The sequence below is a fragment of the Falco rusticolus genome, chromosome 4, assembly GCF_015220075.1.
Source record: "Falco rusticolus isolate bFalRus1 chromosome 4, bFalRus1.pri, whole genome shotgun sequence".
NCBI classification, from domain to species: domain Eukaryota; kingdom Metazoa; phylum Chordata; class Aves; order Falconiformes; family Falconidae; genus Falco; species Falco rusticolus.
Window position 1 is genome coordinate 25,911,917 of NC_051190.1, and position 19,960 is coordinate 25,931,876.

The 19,960-nt window shown below is 60.8% G+C and overlaps 3 protein-coding genes across 6 annotated transcripts; 2 read left to right on the forward strand and 1 right to left on the reverse strand.

Annotated features, from left to right (window-relative positions):
- Window positions 1-305: 305 nt before the first annotated feature.
- On the forward strand, window positions 306-5,385 carry BRICD5 (BRICHOS domain containing 5). Its single transcript, XM_037384991.1, has 7 exons — window positions 306-409; window positions 489-625; window positions 1,922-2,053; window positions 2,735-2,887; window positions 3,154-3,261; window positions 4,592-4,745; window positions 5,242-5,385. The coding sequence occupies exons 1-7, from the start codon at window positions 334-336 to the stop codon at window positions 5,334-5,336; spliced, it is 855 nt and encodes a 284-aa protein (XP_037240888.1). The 5' UTR covers window positions 306-333; the 3' UTR covers window positions 5,337-5,385.
- A 123-nt stretch (window positions 5,386-5,508) lies between these two features.
- Window positions 5,509-10,726, reverse strand: MLST8 (MTOR associated protein, LST8 homolog). Its single transcript, XM_037384989.1, has 8 exons — window positions 10,515-10,726; window positions 10,363-10,414; window positions 10,118-10,280; window positions 9,959-10,034; window positions 7,721-7,873; window positions 7,391-7,515; window positions 6,783-6,946; window positions 5,509-6,247 (listed from the first exon to the last, which is right to left on the reverse strand). The coding sequence occupies exons 1-8, from the start codon at window positions 10,641-10,643 to the stop codon at window positions 6,129-6,131; spliced, it is 981 nt and encodes a 326-aa protein (XP_037240886.1). The 5' UTR covers window positions 10,644-10,726; the 3' UTR covers window positions 5,509-6,128.
- On the forward strand, window positions 7,880-19,455 carry LOC119146792 (hexosaminidase D-like). Of its 4 annotated transcripts, XM_037384986.1 has the most exons (16): window positions 7,880-8,838; window positions 9,196-9,286; window positions 15,223-15,447; window positions 15,658-15,754; window positions 15,900-16,137; window positions 16,288-16,397; window positions 16,713-16,800; window positions 16,884-17,048; window positions 17,142-17,325; window positions 17,539-17,610; window positions 17,719-17,923; window positions 18,019-18,101; window positions 18,349-18,427; window positions 18,676-18,777; window positions 18,927-19,016; window positions 19,138-19,455. In XM_037384986.1, exons 4-16 carry the CDS (start codon window positions 15,660-15,662, stop codon window positions 19,319-19,321), a joined length of 1,695 nt encoding a protein of 564 aa, XP_037240883.1. In that variant the 5' UTR covers window positions 7,880-8,838; window positions 9,196-9,286; window positions 15,223-15,447; window positions 15,658-15,659; the 3' UTR covers window positions 19,322-19,455. The 4 variants fall into 4 exon arrangements, with proteins under 4 accessions (XP_037240883.1, XP_037240881.1, XP_037240885.1 ...); XM_037384984.1 differs by having other exon boundaries at window positions 7,880-9,286; window positions 15,612-15,754; XM_037384988.1 differs by lacking the exons at window positions 7,880-8,838; window positions 9,196-9,286 and adding an exon at window positions 11,078-11,260.
- Window positions 19,456-19,960: the final 505 nt, after the last annotated feature.

The following is a 19,960-nucleotide window of genomic DNA, read 5'->3' on the forward strand; positions in this document are numbered from 1 at the left end:
GGCAGATCCTTCCCTGGGCTGTGGCCGAAGCGAGGTCTGCAGGTGGGACGCAGGGTATCTGTGCAGCCAAGGCCGGTGGGGCAGCAGGACAGTTGGCTTCGGCCCACGGAACTCCGGCAGCACAAAGTTCATGTTGAAACCTAGAAATAACCGATGACAAGGGCAGGCTGCCACCTTTCTCTATTCATTTTATCTCTTAATGAGGCTTACCCCATCCCGCTATTAGGGGCTGCCAGCGGGGAGGGCTGACACAAAGCCCCCGATTGTTGTCCCCCCACCCCCTCCAGCCGGCTCGCAAGGTGAGCAGGAAGAGTGGTTTTATGCGCTGACAGCATGGCTCGGCAGCCCTGGGCTTCGCCCCCCTTCCCCTCTCCCCAGGTGGCAGCTCTAAGGTTTCAGCCTCCCCAAGGTCCGAGTTGAGGAGCTCCTGGCTGGGAAGCCCTTTGGCTGCGTGGACACATATTTACATTTTGTGGATGCACGCTTAGGTTTCCCCGGCACGCCTGGCGTTCAGGATCATGCCCAGTCCCAGTCCGTGTGGTGTCAGCAGGCAGAGCTGCAGGCACGAGGTGCACTGAAGCGGAGGATGGAGGGTCAGAACGGCACCGGCACTGCTGCCCCTGCAGTGAGTACCCCTGGTCCCCCAGCTGCCACAGGCAGGGACCCCCGCTCTATGCTTGCTTGATTCCTCTTTCGAAGGGGCTGAGCTCCTGCCATTCCCGTGGATCCCGGTAAGATTTTGTTCATCCCCAACCTCAGGACCCCCCAGTTCAGCTTCTTGTAAAGCAGCTGACTGTCACCCGGATTGTTGTGGAAGTGCCTGGACTTCCACGGCTTAAACTGATGGTGTAACAAGGCAGGGCAGGGCGCTCTGGTTAGCGGTGCTAAGGAAGCCGGGTGTGCACGCTGCCGAGCCGCTCGGGATGCGAGCACCTGTGTGAGCGAGGGACACCAGTCGCTGGGTTTCTTTATTTGCCCATTTCCCACCCGAGGGAATTTTGTTAGCTATTGAGAACCTGCCTGTTGCTGTAGGGCTTGGGCTCTGCTGGGTGTGCATTGGTAAGATTTCAGCTATGCACAGTTTTAACATTAAGACTCACTGCTTTTCGGGTGGGATATATCTGGAAGTTACGTATTACTGAAAAAAGATGAGGAACTGATCTGGAGCTTGAAGAGCCTCTTTTTGTGTGGCTGTAGCAAGCCTAACCAATGGGCATTTATCAAATTTCTCTATGTGCTTCAGAGGACTGAGGAACAGATTATTAAGTGTGGGCTCCACAGCTGAGATGATTGAAAGCACATTCTTTCTGCTTTGTAAAAATAATGTTATGTGCCATTAAGTTCAATTGAATTGTTTCAATATAAGATTAAAGTCAATTTTAATAGAGCCACTGGAAGTGCCACATGACTGCCAAACTCTTCTGCTTCAAGTAACAGCTCGATCTGCACAGAAAACGACTTGGCAAGAAAATAAAATGCAACCAAATATACAGAGAGGCAAGGAAGCAGGGTCACTCCACATGGGGTCTGCTTCAAACGCTGATGGTTCTCCTGGGGATTTTGCTATAAACCAAAATAATTACATTTGCTACTAAAGCGCAGCAGCAGCCCCTGCCTGTGGAAAGCTTCCTGCTCCGGTCCTTCCTCGGCAGGTTTGCAGCATTCACCTGCTGCCCTGGCTGCAGGAGGAAAATGCTGGGCTGTGGGAGTGCTGGCTACCAGGATGTCGGATCTGAAACTGGGGGGTGCAAGTGACGTTATTCCAGGGCTGCTGCAGTGCTTTGGCAGTTCTGTGCTCAAACCCCAGCAGTTTGCACAATGATTTGCATCGTGAGGGGGAAGTGCATTTTATGGTGACGAAGAAGCAGCAGGAAGGTTAATTTTCACTCCTGTTCTTTCCTTCTTTTGCCTTGGCTCCCAGGACACGAGGATTGCCACACACTTCACAGCTCCATCCAGGACATTCTGGATCATCCTGTCCATTGCCTTGTTTTTTGCAGTTGTTGGCATCAGCATCGCGGGGGTTCTCAGCTTCTCCCCCAGCTCTGCCCAGGTAAGGGATCCCGATCCAGGCAGGCAGCTGCCTCCTGCCTGCAGCCCTGGTCTGTGTGGGAAGCACTTGCCCGGAGGGACGAACCAGCTGAGGTCAGGGCTGGGTTTGGCCAGTTCCCGTCTCTGGAAGCTGCAGAAGGGCGGGAAGGTGCTGGCAGCGCTACAGGCAGCGAGCGAGCATCACCCCTGCAACACACCTGCCAGAAACCCTGGCTTAAATCAGAAGAACTTCAGCGCACCGGTTGTAAATGCAGACGCAGGCGGGTGTTTTGCTAAGCAGGTGCGTGACAACGAGTGGCTGTGTCCTCTGAGGTGAGGGTGCGGGCACATCTGCTGCCAGCAAGCTGTGCCAGCTGGGGAGGATCCCTGCCTCCCCCAACGCGTGGCTGTGGCAGAGGCTGGCGAGCCCCCTGGCCCTCTCCTCCAGCACCCTGCTGCCAGGCGGGGTGGGTGCCTTCAGTGCGGGGGGCACCGGCACCTCTCCCGCAGCCCTGTGTGATGGAGAGCAGTCTGCTTCCCAGATCTGCTCCCCTCCCTTGGGTCACAGCTGCTCTCTGTTGCTAAATAATTCAGACAAGCAACATGGACCGGCAAAGGGTCCAGCTGGGGACGTCAGCGGGGAGATGCTGTGCTGAGCACTGAACAGCCGAGGGTGGGTGCTGCCCTCCCTCTCTGTGCCCAGGCTGGCTTGCAGCTCGTCCAGCTAACGCTCCAGGGCCAGCACGACCCGCTGAGAAACCAGACAGCCTTGGTGGACCCGTCCAGGAGCACCGTGACCTACTACATAACCTCACAGAGTAACCACACCGCCGTGGTGCTGTATGACAGCAGGAACGTAAGTGTGTCAGGTTAATTACCTGCCTCATTAGTGTGGAACTGAATAGAGGAGCCCAGACTGCTGAGTGAAAAGTTGCTGGGGTGGGAGTCAGGAGGTGTAGACCAGGAAAAACATCAACCAGCTGCTGTTTGGTGCCTTTCTTGGTGCCTTTAGTTGGGAAAGATAACGCAGGGCAAAAGGAGGAATGCCCATCTCTCGGGCTCTTAAGACAGCTGCGGGTGCGTGCCACTGCCTGCTGTAAGGGGGCACAATCTGTCTCGCAGGGCTACGTGTGCTACAAGCCCGTGGAGCAGCGTGCGTGCTACCTGAGGAGGATGGACACCTGGGACCTCCAGACCCTACAGACATCTTCCAACTTGTCTGAGCAGAGAGTGAGCAGCTGCTGCAGCCATTCCCCGGGGCTGAGCGGAGTGGGGTGATGAATTGGGCTTTGCACAGAGTCCTGGCTCACTGAAGGCCCTTTCCTGCATGGATTTGTGTTTGCAGTGGTGACACCAGCATCCCAAGCATGGCTAAATGAGGGCAGGACCCTCCCAGCCGGGGGTAGCAGCAGCAGCCCCCTGCTCTGTGCAGTTCTCTGCTGGGGGGCTGCCTTGGTGTTTTGCACAGGAGCAAAGCTCTGCCTGGCAGTGCTGGGGTGCTGGGCTCACTATGTGAGCTCGGAGCAACAGCTCCTGGGTTTATTGATATCCTATCTTCTGGGAGAAACAGCGGAGCTGCGTGTCGAGGAAGGGGGATATGTCCCACCGAGGTGAATAGCAGAGCTCTCACAGGACCCGCTCCCACTGGATTCTGTTACCTGCTCAAAAATCTGGGTAACAAAAAACAAAGGGGGTTTGTTAGCAATGGACAGAGAAGAAAGTTGGAGTAAATCACGTATATGGACCCTCTGAAGAAAACGTTAATGGATGCATGGGCAGGGGGCAGATTCTGTTTCAAGAACACAGAAGGCCCCATTTTTTGGTGCCCCTGCCACCTGCTCTCCGTTTCCTCAGGGGCTCCCGGGGGCTCCCGGTGCCTCGCCTGCCGCTCCCACCTAGCCGGGAAGTGACGGGCAGGGCTTAACCCGGAGGAGTGTAGGCATGCAGCCCCCATGAGAGCAGGCTGCCGAGGGGGGTGCGAGGAGAAGGAAGCACCTGCCCAGCTCTGAGGCTCCTGAAGGGAACTGAAATTGCTGGTGGTGCTGGGGCTGCCAGCAGCCCGTGCGGTCAGCCGGGACCTGGTGCTGAGGAGCCTCGGCTCAGCTTTGCCCTGTCCCAGCCCCCACGGGGCTCACAGCCACCAATTCACATCACACCTGGTGCTGGGGGCTCTCGTGCATGGCGAGGGGACAGGGGTGGCAAGGGGACAGGGCTGCCATGGGTCAGCGCAGCGCTGGGTGGGCAGACGGACTGGTGGGCTGTGCCGGTTGTGGCACCTGGCACAGCATGGTGATGTAGCTCCAGGCTTGGGGACAAAGCAGCACAGCCAGGGGCCTGGGAGAAGCTGGGACCCTGGCTTCCCAGGCTGCGGGGCCAGTGAGGGGCTGCCCAGTGTCCCCACAGCCTGGTGGGCCGGCAGCCGTCGGGAGAAACCTGCCCTCGCTGCCGGGTGGGATGGCTCCTTGGGTGCCTCGACAGTGAGAGCAGCTCTGCGGGGCCGGAGGGCAGTGCCGGGAGGGAAAAAGTGCCTCGGGAGGAGAAACAGGGACGTTTCTTTCAGGCTGATCGGCTGCTACATCAGAATAACCAGACCAAGTACTACCGGGAGTTCCTGGGCGTTCTGGCGGGGGAACAGGTGGACCCCAACAGCCTGGGGGAGGCTGTCCAGACCCTGTGTGAGCAGACATCCATCTTCTGGGTCCGGAGAGGGGAGGGTAAGTTGGACACTTCCCTTTGCCAAAGAGGGAAGCACGGTTGTTTCTACCATCTCTAAGAGAGCAGGCTCTGCTGCCCAAAAGCTCGTGCACGCCCCAGGACGGGCTGCCAAGGCCCAGGACAGGGACAGGTGACCTCTAGTTCAGAATTAAACCATTGTTCAGCCATCACCGAGTTGCTGGCTCATACCCCAGCCTGCAGCGAGCCACGGTGCTGGCTGGGAAAGGCTGAGCCCCCTTCCCCCGGCAGCGCAGCCTGCTCCTGCAGCACAGCTGCAACACAGAGCAGCCCCCTGCAACGCTGTTGCCTTAATACCTGTCAGCCTCCTCTTCATCCAAAGCAGCCCACTGAGCTCTCATTCTGTTCCGTCTTACTCCAGCTTTAATGAGAAAGGTCATTCCCTGAGGCTTTCCACTTGTTTGGCTCCCCAGGGACTCGTATCTGCAGGACTACAAACGCGTTCCTCTCATCTTGCTGTCCTTGCTCATTTGGCAGGTCCAGGGAAGCAGCGGCTGATCTATCTGTGCATTGACATCTGCTTCCCAAGCAACATTTGTGTGTCTATCTGCTTCTATTACCTCCCCGAGTAAGACCTGCAGCCACGGATGCCCTCTCACTGCTCTACATACTTGAACTGGATTCCTGAAAAGCCTCCGATTTCAACCAGGAAGGTAACACCCACAGCATCCCCCAAAAGCTTCCTGCTGATTTCACGCTGCACTTCAGGAGAGTTTAGAAAAACAACAGGACTCTGCTCAGCACTGTCAGTACAGACATTTTATTTGCAGCTCCAGGGCTGCACCTTGTACGTAGATAGTAGGAGATTCAGGCCTAGAGGAGTCACAGGGAGTAGCTGGTGGTTTATGGCTACATGCCCCGTTCAACACAAGGCTATTAAATTTGTTGGGGGTGGCTGGCTTTGTAAGACTGCAGGTCTTCAAGTGAGTATGTGAAATACACTTTGAATAAAGGGATTGCAAACAAGAAACAGCTGCCTCTCCTCTTTGCTCAGCCTCTTCCATCATTTAGAAAGGCCGATTTCTTTATTTTTTTCCACTTTGGGGTACAAGAATATGACAAAGCTGTCAGCAGCTGATGCCACAGGGATGCCTGCAGCTGGACAGCATCCAGCTCCCCTCAGTGGGGTCCCTCTCCCATTCCCTTTTGTCCCAGCAGCCTCCCTTAGAGGCCACACACGTTTTGGTAATGATCTGCTCAGAGCTGAAGCCTGGTCTCACTCCAGGCAGATGCAGCTGCTTCTGCCAGAGACTGAGCCCTCTCCCTCAGAGGGGAGGATGGTTACAAGTGCGTGCCTCGGGCTCTGGAGAGGGTGTAAGACAAGGGAAAACAAGCAGAGGTCCTCTCCTTCCCACACATGACCATTATCCCAACACGCTGTCATTGAAAGCAAGGCAGACGACTGCTTTCTGGTGGCCGCTGTATTCCCTCTTGATCTCTCCTGTCTCCACACACCAAAGTCTGGCCAGGTTATCAGAGGAGGCTGGAACAGAACATGAAAAGAGGAGTGGGATATATTGCAATACCCTTTAAACTTTTAAATTATTGTAAGCAAGACTTCCCTCTTGCTTCATTCAAGACCATTATTATGTTGATGACCACTAAGGGAGCTGTGCAGAGCAAACAGCTTAGTGCATTTCTGTATTACGTGGGGTTTTAATTATTTCAGAGAGAAGCTACTGTGAAGTTACAACACGTGCTCTGAAGGTACTATCATGCTGCGTACTACGAGCAGCATTGCTACCAGGTGAAATAAACTGCACACATGAAGACCAGCTCTCCAGTTTAAACAGACACCCTATTGCAGCACAGGCAAAATGCTTAAGGGCGTTAGCGGACTGAGTGGTGGGTGCAAGGCTGGGTGCTCTCTCCTCGCACACACTGGTGCACGAGGGTTTGGCAACGTCCCAGCTAGAGCCCCTGGTAAGCCCTGGGCTAGCGCAGGGCCCTGCTGCTGGGGGCCTGGCATAGTGCAAATCAAGTGGGGGGCCAAGGGCAGGAGCACAGCAGCGCGTCACCTGTGACAATGTACTGGGAGTCCCCAGAGAACGCACAGTCCCACATCCAGCCCCGAGACGTTTCCCCCGGGTTATTGCTCTTAATGCTCAGCTCTGTCATCAGAGAGAAGTTTGAAGTCCTCCAGATCTTGCACGTCTGATCTGCAGAACATGTAGCCAAGAGCCTGCAAGGAAGAGACATGCAAGGGCAACCTTATTAGTCACGCTGTACGCCTAAGGGCCCCTCAGTAATGTGAGCTGGAGACCTGTGTTTGCCGTGATCAAATTTCTTTACACCTAAATCATCTGCTTGATGAGATGCAAGCTGAGCAGGCTTGGTGAAGGAGTCCACCACTTCATTCCTGGAGATCAGCAATTTGACCCCAGCTGTAAGAACAGTTCGTGGCTGCAAAACTTGCTGAGCCCAAAGAGCACGAGGCTGGGATGCCACCGACAGCAACCCAGTGCTGACACATCCCATGCCGCCTGTCCCACTCCTCCCTGGTGGCTCTGCAGGGCAGTATGGAGCCAGCATCAGCCAACAGCTGGAGGCACAGCTGGCCTCTGCCTGCCTGGAAAGGACCGTCTGTTTCCCATCACAGGTAGGCAAGGGGCTGGCATGCACTCACGTGGAGTCAGGGCTGAACTTGCACTGCAGGGCGTAGCGGTTGTGTGCTGGGATCTTGGTCTTGGGGATCAGCTGCGTCACCTCCTCTCCGATGCCACCCGTCAGGTTCCACACATAGCAATTTCCCTGCAGCGAGACAGAGGGATCTGTGGCCAGGCTGGTAGCCACCCACCCAAAGCAGCCAGGACTTCCCACATCTGCCCACAGCACAGCAAAGCTGCAGGTGAAGCCGGCACGTGCAGACTGGCTGCCCCTGCCCACAGGAGGCACAGCCCAGCAGCGGCCGCAGCACAGTTAATCCTGTCCCACGTCCAAGGCTGTCGGAGCTCACCGAGCTGTTAACGGCCGCCATGTAGCTGGCATCGGGGTCAATGTGAACCGAATTCACAGAAACTTCGGGCTCTGGAATCAGCTGCTCGTTGTGGTCCGTCTTTAGGTCCCAGATGTGAATGGCACCGCTCTGATCACCTACAATTAGCTCTGCCTGCAAGAAAACAGCAGCCTCGTCTCTCTGTGGAGAACCCCACAAGCAGCAGCCTCAAGCTGATGCTCAGGCCGTGCCTGTGTGGCACCACGTGGAGCCTTGCTCTGGTTTTAAACATCGGGGTCCTGTTCTGCCTCATTATTCCACAGCTCAGGGCTGTTTCAGAGCTCCAGCAGCCTGCTGACTGCCCCATGCACCGAAAGCAAGAGTACTGATCTCACATTACACTCTGCAAGAAGTGTTTACTTTTACAGAAGTGTTTCCTAATTTTATAAACCCCAGAGCACACAGCAGCTGCCCAATTTCCAGAACCATTGCACAGCTACAGCTCCAAACAACATCCACAGAAGCCAAATGACTTTCAGCATGTCTGAGAAGCAGGCATTAAGATGCAAGTTGGCCAGTGAACAACTGAAGCACTCAAGAGTGTACAGATACCTGAAAAACACGAGCCTAAATAGATTTTTTTTTCTCTCTCTCCTTCTCAGGGGAAGGACAAGAGCCAGCTGAAGGGCAGGAGTTCTGGCTCCAATCCCAAACTCAGACCAGAAGACAATGCTGGCAGCTCTCCACTAAAACCAGGGCTTTTATCGATAGTCTTGCACCGTCCATAATTTTAGCAGAATCCCTAGAGGAGATCAGGTCATCGGGCGCAGCTAATCCTGTACCTGTGAGCAAAGGCTTATTTCTGAGGAAGGCAGTCATCACTCGATATATTTAGCTGACTGCACAGCCACAGTCCTTAGCCCACTCTTAGCAGGTGCAAGTGCAATTGCTAAAGCTGTCACGGAAATTAGCAATTGCTAAACCCAAGCCATGAGAAATTTCACTTGGATAACTGGATCAGCATCACTGCAGCAGGGAATTGCAGAGCAATGAAGCTATCTGAATAAATACTGCCACCTCTGGACTAATTAACTGCGTTCAGCTCACGGACCACACTCCTGCACCTCAGCAGCATCTTGGTTAGTGATTATTTCACATGTAAGATCTATGTACAACAACAATATTTGTTTTATGATAATACATTCTCACAGCATCAGCACCGCAGGAGCATCAGAAGCATCTGGGTAAAGTCTAGGCCAAATAACTGATCTCAAATCTGGTCTGAAATTCTGGACTTGCAAAATTAAACCTTTGCAAAATCAAATGCAAAGAAATATTTCTATTATTCAGCTTTTTAAAAGAGTCTGCACTACCATGCCAACAAACAAACCCTGCAGCACTGTGAATACAAAATGGACCAGACGGGTTATTAGCACTGCAATGATACGTATTGATTTTCACCACCACCCCCTCTAATGCACCACACTCCCTTTTAGCCTCGTTTCCTGAGCCTCGGCCATCCCTGTTTATCAACAGCTTCTGACCCGAACAGTGAATCTCGAAGCGAATCTGACCAAGGTCCTGAAGGTAACTGCGGCCACGGGTCCCAAGATGCTTTTTCTTGGCAGCGGTGCCACCCTCAAGCTTCCCAGCCCACCCCATGCCGCCAGTTCCACTCCCACCACGTCCCCTCGGTTATGTTCCCGGGGCAGGGATGGCCCCCAAGGAGCGCTCCCTCCCACGGGACAAGAGGCCCAGCACAGCCATTAGGCTGCCTCTTTGCAACAGCCACCAGGTAATTAGCGCAAGTGCACCAGCTGGCAAACGAGCTCAGCAGACAAAGGCCGGGGACTGTGGCACAGACACCTGCTGCAGGCACAGCCTGAGCCCGCGGTACCCGCTCACTCCCAGCGCCGCTGCCTGGGGGGCTCTGCTCCACCGCACAAAGCAGCGTTGGCTTTCCCAGGGCAGACAGAGGGACAACGCATCGATTGTGCCGGCTCCGGTGTGGCGTGGGCTCCGTTCCCATCGCGACCCAAAGCTCCAGTGGCTAGCTGAGGGAGCAGCCAGATGGGTGGCCTGGGTGTGGGAAGCCAGCTGCTGCTTGTCCAACAACGGCACCAGCAGCCTGCGGGTCCGTGCCACCAGGGAGGCCACCCTCCCCAGCCAGCCCCCAGGGCTTTTGGCAGGGCTGCCAATACAGAACTCCGCAGCCCCTCTGGTTTACCCGGGGGTTATGGTGGAGAAGGCAGCGCTCACCTGGTTGGGGTGCAGGCAGACGCAGTTAATGGGAGCGTTCACCTGGAAAATCCGCTGGCACTGGAGGTTACGAGACCTGCAAGAAAAGAGCGTGTTTGTTCGGGAGCACGTTCGGGTGCGCACATCAGCGCTGCCACCCCCGGTGCCGCCTCTGCCCACCTCAGGTCCCAGATGCGGGCCATGCAGTCCTCCCCACCCGTGTACATCCACCGCCCGTCCTCGTGGAAGCCCACCGAGGTGATGTTCTTGCTGACGCCGTCGTAGTTGATGACGGGGTTGGGGTTGTTGGAGTTGAGGTCGTACATGCGGATGTGCTGGTAGCCTGCGGCGGGAGCGGGCAGCGGCTGACCGGGCACCCTGCCCTGCCCTGCCCGGGGGCCGGGGGCCGGGGGGCCGGGGCTCACCTGCGGCGGCGATCATGCTGCGGTCCGGGGTGATCTCCAGCGCGTTCACCTGCTGCAGCCGCCCGTTAAGGTCGGTAATAGGAACCCCCCGGGGCCCGCCCCGTGGCACCGAGCGCTCCCCGCCGCCCCCAGCCCGGGGCGGGGAAGGATACCGAGTCCTGGTGCTGCACGGTGCGGGTGCAGATGCCGCTGTGCGCCTGCCAGAACCGCACCGTGTGGTCGTAGCCGGCCGTGGCCAGGATGACGGGGTCGCTGCCCACCGTGCCCTGCGCCGCGTTCATGGTCCCGCCGCCGGGGCCCGCTCAGGCCCCCCCAGCCCGCCCAGGCGGGCACTCACCCCTGCGCCCCCCGCCCGCCCCGCAGCGCGGGGGAGCCCGGGGCCCGGGCCAGGCCCCCCCCCGGTACCGGCAGCCGCAGAGCCCGCCCGCCGCAGGGCCCGGCCCCCCCCCGCTCCCCCGGTACCGGCACGCGCGGAGCCCGGCACGCCCCGCGCACGCGCCGTGCGCCCCGCCTCAGCGCGCAGCCGCCCGGGGCGGGGCCTGCAGAGAGCGCATGCGCAAGGGCGGGGCGGCGGGAGAGACCATGCGCAGGGGGCGGGGTGGGTAGGAGAGACCACTGGGCACGGGGGGGGGTGTGTGAGAGGTGGAGCACGCTTCCAGCGCCGCCGCTAGGGGGCGCAGCGCAGAGGGGGCTGTGCAGCGCCCAGCGCCGCGGGGCGGGTACCGGGCTCGCACCGGGCACACACGGGGCACCGGGCACACACCGGGCACGGGAACACACCGCGCACACAGCAGGCACCAGGCACTGACAACGTGCCGGGCCCCGGGCCCCAGGCACACACTGGGCACCTGGCGCACACCGTGTACACACCGGGCACCGGGCACACATCGGGCACCAGGTACACACCGGACACCGGGCACACATCGGGCATACACGGGGCACCGGCCACGGCCAGAGCCGCCCCGCACAGCCTGGGCACGGCCAGGCCCACCGGGACAGCGGGAGCTCTGCCGGGGCCGCCCCGCAGGCCGGTGCTGCCCGAGGCAGGACGGCCGGGGGCTGCGGCTGTGCGGGTGTCCCGCCGTGCAGGTGCCGCAGCGGGCCGTGGGGCCGCTCCCTGCCCCGCCCGGCCCCGGCCCCGCAGCGCCCGCCGCACCGGCACCGCTCGGGCCCTTTAAGAGCGGCAGCGGCGGCGGCCCGTGTCTGCGCTCGTGCCCGCTGCCGGCGGTGCCCGCGGCGGCCCCGCACCTGCCGGTAAGGGCCAGGGATGCTCGGGGCCGTCGGGGCGTCGGGGGTGCAGGGGCGGCCGGGATGCCCGGGGGGTGCAAGGATACCCGGGGGGATGCAGGGATGCTCAGGGATTCAGGGATGCCCGATGCCATAGGAATGCCCGGGAGGGATGCAGGGATGCCCAGGGGGATGCAGGGATGCCCAGGGCCATAGGGATGCCCAGCGGGAATCAGGGATGCCCAGGGCTGCAGTGATGCCCAGGGGGATGCAGGGATGCCCAGGGCTGCAGGGATGCCTGGTGCAGTAGGAATGCCCGTGGGGATGCAGGGATGCCTGGAGGGATGCAGGGAAGCCCAGGGCCACAGTGGGGAGCAGGGCCACAGGAATGCCCAGCGGAGCCTGGAGGGTGCTGTGGGGTGCAGGGATGCCCAAGGAGTACCTGGGGTGTGGGGTGACACGAGATGCCCCAGGCTTGCAGGGTGCAGGTGGAGCCCTGGTGGTGTGGTGGGCTGGGTGGGGTGTGGTACGTCCCCCCCATGCCCAGGGGCTGCTCCGTGCATGCCCAAGCATCCCTGGGGTGGACATGACACAGGGGCTCTCTCTGCCCAGGGGCCAGGGAACAGCCCCCTCCTGCTGCCATGGGGGCTGTAGCCCTGCTGCAGGTGTCCACAGCCTCCCCACGCAGGAGCCCGCAGCTGTGGGGCTGCAGTGTCACGGCCTCTGGTGAGGGGCAGCTCATCCCATGGGGAAGACACAGGCTGGGGGTGAGGGACCAGGGAAGGCTCTGGAAGCATGTGAGTGTGTGCAAATATGTGTGAGTGTGCAGCATCACTCTTCCTATGGCCGCACCGTCGTGCGCACCCAGCAGGAGTGAGCGTTTGGCGTGGCAACAGCTGGGGAATGCCGGAGCAGAGCAGTGGTCAGCTGGGTGGCACCCAGACCCTGCAGTGGCACCCGAAACCCTCACTGCCAGCCTGTGGGCTGCAGTGGCACCTGCCACACTGGGGGCACTCAGCTCTGTCCTCCCCATGGCCCCAACTCTCCCCAGAGTCAGGTTTGGGTTTGCTTCCATTCTCCTCTCCTCCAGGATCAGGAAGGTAAGTGGGGAGCTGGGCTGGTTTCAGGTTGCTGGGGGCAAACCCCACATAGGCTGTGTGGAGGCAGAGAGGGGGGCAAGGGTCCGGCCCCCTCCCCGCCCTGCAGCTGCTGTGTTGAGCCAGGCTGGCTGGCTGGTTGCAAGGAGCCGTGGGCTCTTCCGAGCCTCCTGGGGACCCGGTGTCGGCGCTGTCCCCAAAGGGTTGGTAGAGGAAGATGTGTTAATAAACACAGCGGGGTCTAGTGGCGAGATGCCAGGTTAGAGGGGCGGCACCGAGCAGCTGCAAGGGGCTCTTCCATCAGCACAGGGGCACAGAGTCGTGGCTGCCCCACTGTCACCCCCTGGCACTGCACCCCACCACTGGCGTGTCCCCATCCCGCCTACCTGCACCTGGGCTGTGCCAGGGAGGCTCAAACCCTGAAAACCTGTTCTCAATTTAAATAAGATTACATATACTAAAAATGCCAAATCTTGGTGAGCTGACAGCGTCTGTCTAAATATTTATCCCTGCTCTAATCAGGCGCTGTGTTCCCATGACAGCACGACCAGCACTTCACATATTGATGGCCTTCCCGGGTGCTGGGTTCCCCGTGCCCACCTGCCCCGTGCCCACTAAGCCCCCGGTCCCATGTCCCCCTGTACCTTCCCGCACACCCAATGCAGGTAAGCCCCGGGCTGGCAGCTGTCCCCAGCCTGGCACATCCTTGCTGGGCTGCATCGGAGCTGCCAGGAGCTTCCAGGCAGGCTGGAAGGGCAGTGGGAACAGGCAGGACAGGGAGGGGGTGCCATGTTTGCCCCCCGCAGCACAGGCGGTGCAGTGCTGAGCACAAGGTGTCTCGTCCAGGTGTGAGCGCAGGGGACAGCGTGGGCACAACCTGCCCCAAGAGCAAGCTCTTGCCCTGCCTCCTGTGTACAAGCACCAAAGGACCGGGTACCCAGGGGTACTGGGCGATGGGGATGGAGCAGGATGCTCCAGCTCCCTCCTGCACGTTGCTGCCCTGCCCTGTAACGTGGCCTTGCTGGGGCCTCATGCTCTGGGGACGGCACGTCCTGCGCTGGCTCTGCAGGACATGCCAGGGGTCCCGGCCGCTGCAATCCCCCTGCGCCCCGTGGCAGCGTGCGGGAGGAGCATGTCAGGAGGCATTAGGGCTGTGTCTACAAAAAGGGCTAATTCAGAGCCAGAGGCACGGGGCGGCTCAGCGCCGCTCTCCCCTGGTGCCGCTGCTCTGGCAACACAAACAAAACCCTCGCGATCAGCTGAGCAGCTCATGCACCGGCAGCCGCCAAAATCTGCTTTTCAGGTCCCAAATCTGGCAATGCTTGCTTCAACCCTGAACTTCAGCACCTTCGGGTGGCAACTAACCAAGAGAGCTGGTGGCAGCTGCCCCGGCGCTCGCAGCGGCTGGGGGCTGGGGGTGTTGGCGGCACTGCCCCATCCCTGCCTCGCTGCACCCACCAGTCGGCAAAAAAGGAGAAAAAAGGGCAGAAGTGATGCTAGTGCTTCTCCTGTGCAGCTTCCAGGAGGATTCATGCTGCCTCCTGCCTGTCGGGCTGCTGTGGGCTCCTGGGGTCACAGGTCCCTTGTCACCTGGGAGTGGGGCTGTGGGCGAGGAGGAGCCCCAAGGGGGCTGCAGGAGCAGGGCATAGGGTGTGCTTGGCACTCCCCCCTGCGATGCTCTCCCAGGGGGATGCCATGGGGCTGCAGAGGTCGGTGGCTCCCTGGGGCTGGGGGGAGCGATGCCCCCAGTGCTGGGCTCACCGAGGCCTGGCCTGGCTCGGCATCTCCTGCTGCAGCTGCGATGCCGGCTGCATGGGACACTGCGGTGGGTCTTGGTGCTGGGGCTGGTCACGTGCCAGTGGTCACAAATATCTGTGAATCCCGCGAGCTGTTGCCACAGGGGGGACCAGGGAAGGGGCACCTGCTGCCTCCTGCCCCACAGCGTCTGTCTTTGGTTTGGCCTCACTTTTATCTAAATAGGTAGATCCCCCTCTCAGGAGTTCTCAAAATTGGTTTAGGAAAAAAAGACTTAAACTGAATTTTATTCATCCTGAATTGTGACAACCCTTTGACACAAGCTGTTCCCTGCACTGCGCGTGGCCTGTCCTGCATGCCCTGCGTGGGGTCACACATGGGTTTAACCAGGTGCGGTGTCTTGCAGCCCTCAGCAGTGGCAGCACGGCGATCCCACCCTGTCCCTCTCCCGCTCTGCGGGGAAAGCAGCAGCTCCTCTCACGGGGCTCGGAGCCTGGGTGGCCGGACCCCGCTGGCCTCCTGCCCCACTCTGAGGTTGTTTCTTGGCAGGCAAAGCAGCTCTGCCCCTTCCCCTCCGTGGTGCCGGGGGGGAACTTGCCTCCCCAGGGGGATGCTGCGGGCTGTGTGTGGAGAGCGTGTGCCCATCCCTGCGGGTGCCAGGGGGGTCCAGGCTGCCCCCCTTGCACCGGTGGTGCCCATGGCCATGCCAGTGCCATCCGCAGAGCAGCCCAGTGCTGGCATGTACCCAGGTGGTCCCCAATTGCCTCCCTTCTGTCCGCAGGGCTGTTGCATCCTGTGCCCACTGCGTGATGCCACCCCACCAGCCGCCCCCTGACACGGCCCTTGTCTTGGAGGTGACAGGGCTCTAGGGGATTCCCTGCAGGCACTGCCTTGTTTGTTCCTTGTTTGTTCCTGTGCTGGTGGAGCCCGAGGAGGCTGTGCTCTTGCAAGCAGAGGCAAAGGCAAAGACGGGTCCGGCCACTGGCCCCTGTGCTGTGCCCATGAGGTAGGAGGGACATGGGGTCCCCGCTGGGGACTGGGATGGTGGGTGGGGTCTCCCCCATATCCCCTTTCTCTGGGTCTTGTGCTGCCCTGGTCAGGGGAGCAGGGCACAGTACGTGGGGCTGTGCAGGGTCACCCGTACTTGGGATCCTTCTGGCCACTGCCCAGCCTTGGGGTGCTGCAGTGCAGCCAGACCCTTGTGTGTCCCCCGCAGAGATGGCCTTCCAGCGCAGCCACAGGCTGAACCTGCTTCGCCTCGTCGTGCTGCTCCTTGTTGCCTTGGCTGGCATCAAATTCCTCTTCCGTGACAGGTGAGGTGGCAGCAGAACTCCAGGCATGGGTGAGGGCCCCAGCGGGGTTGGGGTCTGTGGGGAGCCCCTGGGTCATGCCCAGTACTGGGGGGCAGCAGGTGCCCCATGCCCCACGGCACCCCCAGCCCTGCTGTGTTCCCTGCAGCTTTACCCTGGAGCTGCACAAGCATGTCACCAAGGACAGTGGGTTCTGGGGGGACACGGGCGACACTGGCCAGGATGCTGGCTCCCAGAGCCAGGCTCTGGAGCTCCCTGCAGCAAAGATAACAGCCCCGAGGCAACAGCTGGAGCAGCAGGGCCCCAGGGACATTGGTGCCACTGAGATGAGGCTGGTCCACCTGGACTTCAAGGGAGCTGCGCCCAGGGTCTCCTACCTGGAGCAGGTGAAGATGCCCCAGGACAGGGAGGGAGTGCTGGGGAGGGATGTGCCGAGGGGGCACAGGCAGAGCAAAGCTCAACCTGCCAGCTGTCCCCGCTGCCCACCGGGGACTCTGCCATCCCCACAGGCTGAGCCCACCCTGCCCGTCCCACAGGTGTTCCCCCTCCTGTCGCAGCTGGGAGCCAACGGCATCCTCATCGAGTACGAGGACATGTTCCCCTTCAAGGGGGAGCTGGAAATCCTGAAGTCCCCATACGCTTACAGGTGAGCCGGGGCCGGGTGCTGAGCTGGCTGTAGGGCTGCCGGCTCGGTGCAGCCCCGGCAGGTCCTGGTGTGCCGGGGCTGGGTGTGACCTGCCTGCACCCATGCCTGTGATAACCGTGGTTGCAGTGCTGGGCTGTGCCGCTGGCCGACCAGCCTCCTGCCCCGCCGGGTCAATATTTGTGTCCCCATAGTAAAGTCCACACAGGCGTGGGGTGGCCGGGGCCGTGTGGGCAGGGTGCCAGAGGAAGAGGGAGTGCCCTCATGCTCTGCCCTCTGCCCTGGCATCGCCTGGTGAGCCTGTCCCTGCCCTCCCAGCGAGGAGGACATCGAGCGGATTCAGCAGCTGGCGGAGCTCCACAAGCTGGAGGTGGTTCCCCTGGTGCAGACCTTTGGGCACGTGGAGGTAGGGGGTCCTGATCCCGCTCCTCACCCCACATCACAGGAGGTTCCCCCTGGAAACCTCCCCTGACAGCTCCTCCCACACAGTTCATCCTCAAGCACGAGAAGTACCAGCATCTGCGGGAGGTTGAGCGCTTCCCCAACAGCTTCAACCCCCATGTCCCCGACACCCTGGCCCTGCTCAAGAGCATCTTGTCACAGGTGATTGAGAAGCACAGGCGCTCCACCTGGATCCACATCGGCGCGGACGAGGTGAGTGGTGGGCCGCGCAGGGATCCCAGCCCTCACCCCAGGCACCAGTGGTGCTCCCAGTGGTGCTGAGCATCCCCCTTCCCCTAAGTCCAGGTCTTCCATCTCGGAGAGGGGATGGACTCCAAGAACTGGATGAGCCGCAACAAGGGTGACACGGGGACCATGTACCTGAAGCACATCAAGGAGGTGCTGGGCTTCATCACCACGCAGTACTGGGGGCTGCGGGCACTCATGTGGGATGACATGCTGAGGAAGATCAGCGTGGGAGCCCTGCGGGGTGAGAGGACAGGGATGGCAGTGGTGGTACCTGAGCTGGCCTCTCAGCAGCACCCATTTGTGTGGCTGCCCTGGCAGGCGTTGTGCCTGGTGCCTGGGAGGAGCTCGGGCATGGCCCTGCAGGGATGCAGGTCTCGGAGGAGCACGAGGAGCCCCAGGCATCCTCCTGCTGCTGGCACCAGTGCCCACGTCCCCGTCCCCACTCCCCCTGCAGAGTCTGGGATAGCGAAGCACGTCTCACCCGTGGTGTGGTTCTATGCGCCTGACTTTGAGGCTGAGCAGATTGGTAAGGTGACATGCCAGGCTCCCAGGGCTGGTAGGGGGACACCCCCCTGAGCTTTCGCCAGCCTCCCAAGGACAGTGGTATTTGGGGCTCATGCCTGTCCCGCTGCAGGGCAGTTCCTCGCCAAGTACGCGGAGAGTGGCTTCGAGGCAGTGTGGTTTGCCAGCGCCTTCAAGGGCACCACGGGACCGGCGCAGACCTGGCCCCCCTTGAGCTACCACCTGAAAAACCACCTGAGCTGGCTGACGGTGATGCAGGCCCTGCCACGGCTGGCCCCGCTGCGCTTCCAGGGCATCGTCCTCACCGGCTGGCAGAGGTAAAAGGCAGCAGGACCCCTGCCCTCCCCAGCACCCACGCAGCCCCGACGGTGGCAGTGCGGGAGGCGATGCTGTGGCTGGCCCCGCTCCGCAGGTACGATCACTACTCGGTGCTCTGCGAGCTGCTGCCTGTCGGCATCCCCTCCCTGGCCATCTGCCTGCAGACCCTGGTGAACGGTGAGCCACCACCCTGCTGCCAGCACCCGACCAGCCGTCGCGGCTGGGCTCACCCCATCTCCCCAACCCACAGGCAGCCACTGCCTGCGAGACCCTATCCTGCAGGCAGGGAAGGTGCTGGGAGGGAGGTGGGTGGCAGGGGGAAGACAGCTTCAGCTCCCCCAGTTTTGGGGGTGTGGTGAAGCCAGGGGTGAGCCTGACATAGGGGTGGCCCCAGCTCTTCTGCGCCTCTCCTTACCCTCCACAGGGGGCTTCACAGAGGAGGCGAAGAGGAAGGTCCTGGACATGCTGGGCTTCCAGAGCATGCAGCTGGAGCAGAGCATGTGGTGCGTGGCACAGCCTGGCCATGGCTGGGGGTGGCCGTGGCACTGCTGTCCCAGTTGCATCAGAAGGGATGCACTGGAGGGGAGCGGGGGGTTGGTTACCCAAATACCCTGGTCCCAGACCTACCTGCCTGGGGTGAGGGCAGGGACCCTCCAGCCACACAGGGTACTGGTGTCCTCCCAGCCCAGAGCACTGGCAGGGCCAGTGCACCCCACATGTTGGGCTGTCACCCCCTCCTCTCTTTTCCTAGCGAGGGCAGGGGAGTGTTCCCTGGTGCGGAGATCTACCACATGGTCGAGCAGGTTAATGGCCACCTGAAGGACAGCATCCTTAAGGCTCTGGAGGAAGAGAGGTAACAGGCAGCGGGAGGCGGTGGGGTCAGCTCTCTTTGGCCATGGGGCTGGAGCACAAGAGCTTTTGCTTGGGAGGGGACCTGCCCGGCGTGCAGGTCCCCATCCCTGGGTGGCCCCTGCACCCCCCACTCCCCTTGTGCCTCCCCAGTGCCATCAAGGGCTGGTTTAGCCCCTACCACCGCAAGCGCCAGTTCGGCAACCCCCGCAACATGGAGAGCTTTGGCAGCAAGGTGCTGAAGTACGTGGTGCTGGGGGCTGGAAGTCCCCCCGGGTGCCCTTGTCGGGCTGGGGTTTCTCCTGGGCTTGGCTCTGGGGACCCTCGCAGGAGGCAGCTGGACCCCCTGTTCTCCCCCTACCAGGCTCCATGAGGACTGGGAGAGCTTTGTCCACAACCTGCGCACCCAGCTGGAGAGGGTCTACTTCCCTGACACCGTGGAGGAGTGGATGGAGGAGAACATCAACCCCTATCTGGACCAGCTGCGGGACCTGGTACGGGACTACCGAGCCATCATCCGCCTCAATGCCAGGCCCAAGGCCATGTAGGAGCTGCGGCCCCCCTGGGCTGGGCTTAGGGTGCCGCTGTCGTGTGTGTTTGCTGGTGACCGCATTGCTGCCGTTGGTTTGTACTGTACAGAGCGCCTGCACATCCCGCTTCCACAATAAAGTATTTTCGTAGATGCTGCTGGGTGCTGCAGGGGGCCACGGCTCTGCCCACCCCAGACAGGTGAGGGGGAGCCGGGGTCGGTGCAGAGGGCAGGGTCTGTCCTGCGACAGCTCCTGGGCCCCTTGCTCCTGCTCTTCCAGAGCTGGAGGCTTTGGTGGGGGGAGGGCAGCCGATGCCCCGTGGTGCTGCCCCCACGGGGCTGCCCATGTGCCTGGTGCTGGCCTCGAGGGTGGCCGTGCCCTCCCTGCAGGATGGGATCCAGCTCGGCGCAGGTGCTGGGTGCTGCATGCCAGCAGGTGTGGGCTGGCACGCGGGAGGGGGCAGCTCACAGGGGGATGCGCCAGCACCCGCTCTCCACCCCCATGTCTGCTTCCAGCAGCGGCTGCCACCGTGAGCCCCTGATCGCTGGGTGGGGGACAAGCGCGGTGCTGGCTTCCCGAGCCAAGCCATCCTCCAAACGCTGCTCTCACCTCTTCCTCTCCGTTAATCCTGTGCCCAGGGGCTCCGTGCGCTCCCAG

Excerpts from the sequence above, each read along its gene's own strand:
- BRICD5 (XM_037384991.1), top strand. The coding sequence starts at position 334 with ATGGCTCGGCAGCCCTGGGCTTCGCCCCCCTTCCCCTCTCCCCAGGTG. Across the intron at positions 2,054-2,734 it reads TCTCCCCCAGCTCTGCCCAG|GCTGGCTTGCAGCTCGTCCA; the intron begins GTAAGGGATCCC and ends CTCTGTGCCCAG. Across the intron at positions 2,888-3,153 it reads TGCTGTATGACAGCAGGAAC|GGCTACGTGTGCTACAAGCC; the intron begins GTAAGTGTGTCA and ends TCTGTCTCGCAG.
- LOC119146792 (XM_037384984.1), top strand. The coding sequence starts at position 15,660 with ATGGCCTTCCAGCGCAGCCACAGGCTGAACCTGCTTCGCCTCGTCGTG. Across the intron at positions 16,138-16,287 it reads GGGTCTCCTACCTGGAGCAG|GTGTTCCCCCTCCTGTCGCA; the intron begins GTGAAGATGCCC and ends CCCGTCCCACAG. Across the intron at positions 17,611-17,718 it reads CTTTGAGGCTGAGCAGATTG|GGCAGTTCCTCGCCAAGTAC; the intron begins GTAAGGTGACAT and ends GTCCCGCTGCAG.
- MLST8 (XM_037384989.1), bottom strand. The coding sequence starts at position 10,643 with ATGAACGCGGCGCAGGGCACGGTGGGCAGCGACCCCGTCATCCTGGCC. Across the intron at positions 10,035-10,117 it reads GCCCGCATCTGGGACCTGAG|GTCTCGTAACCTCCAGTGCC; the intron begins GTGGGCAGAGGC and ends CTTTTCTTGCAG. Across the intron at positions 6,248-6,782 it reads CTCCCAGTACATTGTCACAG|CCTCCTCTGATAACCTGGCC; the intron begins GTGACGCGCTGC and ends GTTCTGTTCCAG.